Source organism: Scardinius erythrophthalmus, assembly GCF_964197995.2.
Source record: "Scardinius erythrophthalmus genome assembly, chromosome: 13".
Lineage (NCBI taxonomy): Eukaryota > Metazoa > Chordata > Actinopteri > Cypriniformes > Leuciscidae > Scardinius > Scardinius erythrophthalmus.
Genome location: NC_138233.1, coordinates 19,752,171 through 19,758,550, shown reverse-complemented (window position 1 = coordinate 19,758,550; position 6,380 = coordinate 19,752,171). Strand labels below are relative to the sequence as shown.

Sequence of the window (6,380 nt, the reverse complement as noted above, 5' to 3'; positions counted from 1 at the left end):
AGAGAGAATGAGAAAGAGAAAGAGAGAGGGCCCCACTCTTTGCTGGAAGGGACCTAATGCATTATGCTATCAGGCCTACCGCTTCACTCATATGAGTACTTAAAAAATTCCTTCCTTTTAACTGGCAATTGGACACATCGAGTTAAAAAATATTGTGATTGTGATTGTGAATGTCAAAAGTTCCCAGCATATTCATATCAGGCATATGCAACCACTGCTTCTCACATAGTTTCTCTAATTTAAAAAAAGTTTTTTTTTTTTAAGAATTGGGAAGCATGATTAGCTGATACGCAATCTCAGACACACTAGAATGACTTAAGACCCTGCCGCTGATTTCAGGGAGGTCCGTTTAATCTGTTGGCATCCATAGAGGTGCATAGGGCTAATCCAAGCACAGCAATGAGGCATGGATCAAACCTGTCAGTGAATGTGGGAAAGACAGCAGCCAGTGCATGCACTCAATGGCTCAGGAGAATAAATGCCTTGAGATGCCGTGCAACTCTGTAAAGCAGTCAGGTGCACCAAATAGAGAATTTATGTTGCACACCTTCAAAGTGAGACAGCGTCATTTAAAAATATCGTTTCAGCTGTTATGAGCAATCTCTAAATAATCAAAATAACAGTGCAAAAATACTGAAAGTGACATCAGAATCTGAGTTCTTGAAGTGTTCTGTATACACTCCATAAATTGGCCTCAACAATTCCATGAGGAACTTTTAACAACCTTGGATGTTTTCCATTGCAGAAAAGGTTCTTTATAGTGGAAGTGGGTTCTTTAGATTTTACAAATGTTCTTCATATGGTTCACTGTTCACTGAAAGGTTCTTTGGGGTACCAAAAATGGTTCTTCTATGGCAATGCTGCACAAGTCCCCTTTTGGAACCTTTATTTTTAAAAGTGGACATAATCTCTTTCTTGAGCATTAAGGTGAAAATGTAAATAGCTGAGATTAAATTAAGAAGGGTCATTTTAAAACTGCAGAGTATTCATATATGCAATAAGTCCTGAGAGTTGTATTAGGTTATTCAAAATGCAAATCAGTGGGTTTGATTCAGAAAATGTAGGGTGCTTTGCAGAATTATTGAATGTGAATGAACAAATGATATTTCAAAAACAAGTTAAATCAAGCATCCAAAATCCTCCGTTGGAAAATCCATATCTGAACACCCACTTTTTCAGCCTAATGTAAACTTTAGGTAACTATCACTAAGAACTTTATTCTGTAGTTCTTTACAAAAGCATCTATGATTTTAAAAACCAACATATTGATCTAAAAAATGCATTTATATTTTAATCTTCTATAAAATGTATATCTTTATTAGAAGAGAATTTTTGTTGAACCAAAGATGTTGTAAAGAGCCATTGAAGAATCTTTATTTTTATGAGTGCATGGTACACAGTACATATAGGCTACTATACATATTATATATTGAGGACTCAGTAGTGGAAATTACACCCTAAATTACAAAAGGCAGTCCGAAACAGCCTTGTATGTTCCTCCTCTCCTTGGCCAACTATACAGCAAAAAAGATATGGAAAAAACGGTCCCTTGACAAACACACTAAAAGACAATATGGTGTGATATTCAAATCATGCACAAAATAAAATACTCAAATATTTAACCTCTGTCTGACCCAACAAAAAAATCGGCCACACTTGGTAACTCATAAAGTGAAATGGCAGAGAAATTATCCCTGTATTAATCTTATTGTGAACATAATTATCAGAATTCATCCGCAGTTTCATCGTCTGGTTCTGACAAATTCAAGGGATTAAATATAGTTATAGTTAACCATAATTAAACAAGTAATTTTGAGGAACTGTGTGTACGAGTCAACAAGTGAAAATGCAGGAGGAAATTACACACTTTAGAACATTTTTGCATGACAGTTCATATGAGGTAAAACATTTTTGTCCCTTTTAAGCGTTTATGATTTTGCACGTTGTTTATTTTTGTGCATTAGGCCTATATATTCTTGCAAATGAGAAATCTCTCATCAATAAAGTGTATCTTATGAAAACAACGAATAAGTTCTATTTTATGGTTACTATAGTAGGCCTAGGCTATTATTGGGACTAAGGCTATAATATACACAGTTGATACTTTCGGGGGAAAAGCTATCCGGTATTTAGGAAGATATATGAATTAGCCTATTCACTTATAGAATAATATTTATAGAGTCATTTACAGAACAATTGTATTTCTAAGCATTTAAGAGGCATACAAATATGCTATTTGCTGTTTGATGAGAATGTTTAAAACCAACTCACGCGTATTAACATCTGCTTGGTAGCGAGCGTGTCTGAATTCGCAAATTTACTCTTCAATTAACCGATCTCCTCAAATTACCACATTTGGGTTCAAGCGAATTTGACAAAGTCACTGGTTTCCAGATAGACATACGATTTGAACAACCAAATTAAAACCTGAAGTAAAAAAAAAAAAAAATTGATATCTAGTCATAAACTTTTTTGTAAAACAAATTTATTCATTTAGTCTTAAGTAGAAACGTCAGTTTAAATAAAACTCTCAGTCCCACACAATGGATTAACATGATACTGTCATAACATCACAAAAAGGAAGATTCACAAAACAAGAGTGGAACATTTCAGCAAAGACGTACAGTGGTTCACAAGCTTTTAAAAAAAAAAACTCACTATAAATAAAACAAACTTTGCGCTTGCGACCAGCACAGTATTTCATTTCAATAAAACCTAGTTCATAAATGAACAACAAAAAGACTACACAGATTTGGACAAAATCGACATTCTAAAAATAAGTGTAAACATTTATGAGTGAACTCTCTCCCTCCATTTTTTCTTTCTTTTTTGTTTTGTTTTTGAAATACAGCCTCTTCACGAAGCCACGTGTCTTTTTCATAAAGACAAACTCTGGCGGCAAATAAGTCAGAAGTCCAATATTCTTCTACAGACGTTGATTGCTTTACAGCTTATGACAAAAGCTCCTCTGCAATTATTCTGAAGTCCCAGATATGTCGTCATAAAATGCGTTCAAACGGACAACTCATTGAGATTAAAAATAGTTTATTTTTTCAAAAACGAAATTGAACTTCGATTCTTTTTGCAAACCAAAATGTTCAAGTATCCGAAGTACTTAGTCTTTTTTAGGAGTCTTTCAAATGTGGGTTAGGGGTAGCGTTCCGTTCACGCCAGTCCCTGCGCTTTGATAGTGCGGATGAACGCTGTGTAACCGACTGGTCTGTAGACTGGAGTGCTCGGCGCTGTCTCCTCCGGGCGGCAGGTACATGCTTATCATATCCCTCAGGTCTCCCAAACAGGCACGCTGAGAGTGAGAGGTTATGGCCGGTGGAGGAGAGCTGGGTTCCGTCTTGCACACTGAAGCCATGGAGCCCAAACCCATTGCACTGGAAGTTTGCTGCGTGTACGCTGGTGACATGCTGTATGTGGACGCCGCGTTCATGTAGGTCTGGGCCGTGGACATCATCGGGTACTGAAGTCCCGCCATGTCGTACCGGTGCATCTGCTGAATCTGGGGGCTGTTCATGCTGGGATGCTGAGTGTAGGCCAGCTGGTCCTGCATGAGGGAGTACGCGCTGTTCGTCCAGCCGTTCATGTGCGTGTAGTCCATCCGCTGGCCCACTGAGACGGCACTGTTGACAGCGTTGGCACCGGGCGCCAAGAGTCCTCCGGGCAAGGAATACTTGTCTTTCTTCAGCAGGGTCTTGGTCTTCCTGCGGGGACGGTATTTGTAATCCGGGTGCTCCTTCATGTGCATGGCTCGTAACCGCTTGGCCTCGTCAATGAAGGGTCTCTTCTCGGCGTCAGTCAAAAGTTTCCAGTCAGCACCAAGGCGCTTGCTGATCTCAGAGTTGTGCATTTTAGGGTTCTCCTGTGCCATCTTCCTCCGCTGACCGCGAGACCACACCATGAAAGCATTCATAGGCCGCTTCACCCGGTCCTGGTCGTTGGCACTGTTGTTTTTGCCGCCCGCCGCCGAGCCCGTGTTGGACTGCGGAAGGGGGCTTTTAATCTCGGTTTCCATCATGTTATACATTCGAACTACTTAAAAGTGGTGCTTTAAAAGCACTCGAAAGACAACGCTGAAATTTAAAGAGTCTCACAAAATAAAGTAGTCGGTAGTCAGTCAAAAGTTCAGAAAGCAAAAACTCAAGTCACATAAGCACCGAACTCAAGTTTCAAATGTCTCCACAGCAGTCCGGTGTGTCTCACTCTGCTCTGCCACGGAACTCTGAAAAGTTGTGCGCTAAGCTCAGCTGTTAATAGAGGCTCGGCCATGTGATTTGGATTGACAGCATAACAATGAGCTCAGCGCCGACCAATCAGAGAGCGCATCACACTCCGCCATCCAAGCAGCGCGTTGTCCGGGCACCGCTGTGTTTCGGGATGCACTTTAAGTGGGATAAAATACATAAGTGGCATCTTTGCACTTTGACAATAGTAATCACTTTGCAAATATTATTTTAAAGCGGTCGTTATTTAATGGAAAATGTTAGCCTTCCTTACATTAATTTTGTAGCCTACCGGTAGGGTTAAATACATATTTTGAATTCCAAACTTTCATACGGAAAATGCGGAAACTGTTCAACGTAAAAAAAAAAAGAAAAGAAAAAAGAAGAAGCATGTTTAATTTATTTATTAAAAATAAAGGCAAGAATCAGGTTAGATTCTAGCCTACTTAATGAAATCAAACGTAGCCTATACTGTAGCCTAAACTTTGCCTTACACTGACACGACAAAGTCAATAATAATTAGTAATTACACAAATAATAAGAATCAAATAATTTAATTCAAAGTTCGATCTTAAGCGACATCATGAGCTAATGCAAGCTTGGGTTTTGGTTGGCCAACTTATGCTCACCTCTAACACAGAGTTAATAAAGCTCTTAAAACTGACATTGATTAAAAGGACGATTTTAACACTTGTAAAATTACTCAACTATAATAAATATTATAATAAACTATTGAAGAAGCTATTTACATAGTCTCAATTTATTCTAACTTTTATTTGACATCTCATTAGTAGCCTAGCCTACTGCAGGTTTACAGGTTGAGCTGAAAATAACGGCAATCTGATTTTAATTTAAAAACAAATAACAAAAACAAAATAGTTTTGAGTTTTAAAAACACACGTCGCAATTCTTGCCAAGTGTCTACAAATGAAGTGCAAATACAAAAATAATACAGTAACGCCCCCCTGTGGATGAATTTTGTAATGTTCTGAAGCAAAACTAGACTAACTGATACTGCTACAACTCTATAAATTACTTTTTAGAACTGCCACGACAATTTGGAATGTATGTTAATTAGGCCTATTTATTTTTGCTAATCGCAAACATTGCGCGTTTTATCGGCTATGTGATTTACAAATGACTCGAGTAGTAAGACGTGTTGGGTTGGGAGAGGTTTTCAGTCTCCCGGGGAGAAATGACACCTTCGAAAGGGTCAGTAGCCTATTAGCACACCGTCCATCGAGAAGAACATCGACATTAACACATTCATCGCCACTGAGACTGAACGATTACAGCACTGAATATTCACGATGGGCTTTTAACACCACACGCTAACGACTCAACCATTTAGAGAAGTTTCACCGTGTGTGACCGATTTGGACACGGACACCAACATGTCTCTGTTATTTACTTTTCAAACTGGTCTTAACAAGTGCAAGTGTTGTTAGGCCTATTCAATGCAGTTATTCAGGCCCGATGTTTACATATGAAAAGCATTATAGCATAATTCATGATATGCAATTTAAAAGAGCGATCGGGTTACTAATTTGATATAGAGAAAACAATTAATAAAACATTGCCCAATTATAAATACGATTTTGGGTAGGCAGGTTAATTTGTCACGTCAAATAAAACACTAGTAGCTAGCATTTGTGATTAGAAGGCTAAATAAACACATTTTCACTGAAAAATGATCATGGAGAAACAGCATAGCATATCCAAAAATGGGGAAATCAGTGGATCTTTTGTTTTTCAGTCGCTTTCAGTTTCATTAGAGAGATAAAGTAAATGTGTAATTTGGAACATCATTAGTTACTTTACATTAATATGAATAGCAGTGCACCAGCCCTTATATGACAAAAGTTCTAATTAGAGACTTATTCCACGAAACCGGTGATTTATCCGAGTGGTTTCAGGAACATATCCTCTTGTAATCTGCTTATGGAAATGTATGGAGACAGCGGGAATAGGAAAACTCCCAGTTACCCGGAGCTCGGTAATGATGGCTTCTGTTCTCCAAATTTCCTAATTAACGTGAGCTAAGGCCGAGGACCACCAGGAAAGCCTTCCAGTGTTCAACATCATTGAGCTCCGAAGGCTTCCGAAAATCACTCAAGTGTATGATGGTGGCAGTGAATTGTCCATTAG

General features: G+C 38.4%; 1 protein-coding gene across 1 annotated transcript; it reads right to left on the bottom strand.

Moving 5' to 3' along the window:
• Positions 1-2,502: 2,502 nt before the first annotated feature.
• Positions 2,503-4,211, bottom strand: sox3 (SRY-box transcription factor 3). The gene has a single exon (XM_081382816.1). It carries the CDS (start codon positions 4,034-4,036, stop codon positions 3,137-3,139), a length of 900 nt encoding a protein of 299 aa, XP_081238942.1. The 5' UTR covers positions 4,037-4,211; the 3' UTR covers positions 2,503-3,136.
• Between the last annotated feature and the right edge of the window lie 2,169 nt (positions 4,212-6,380).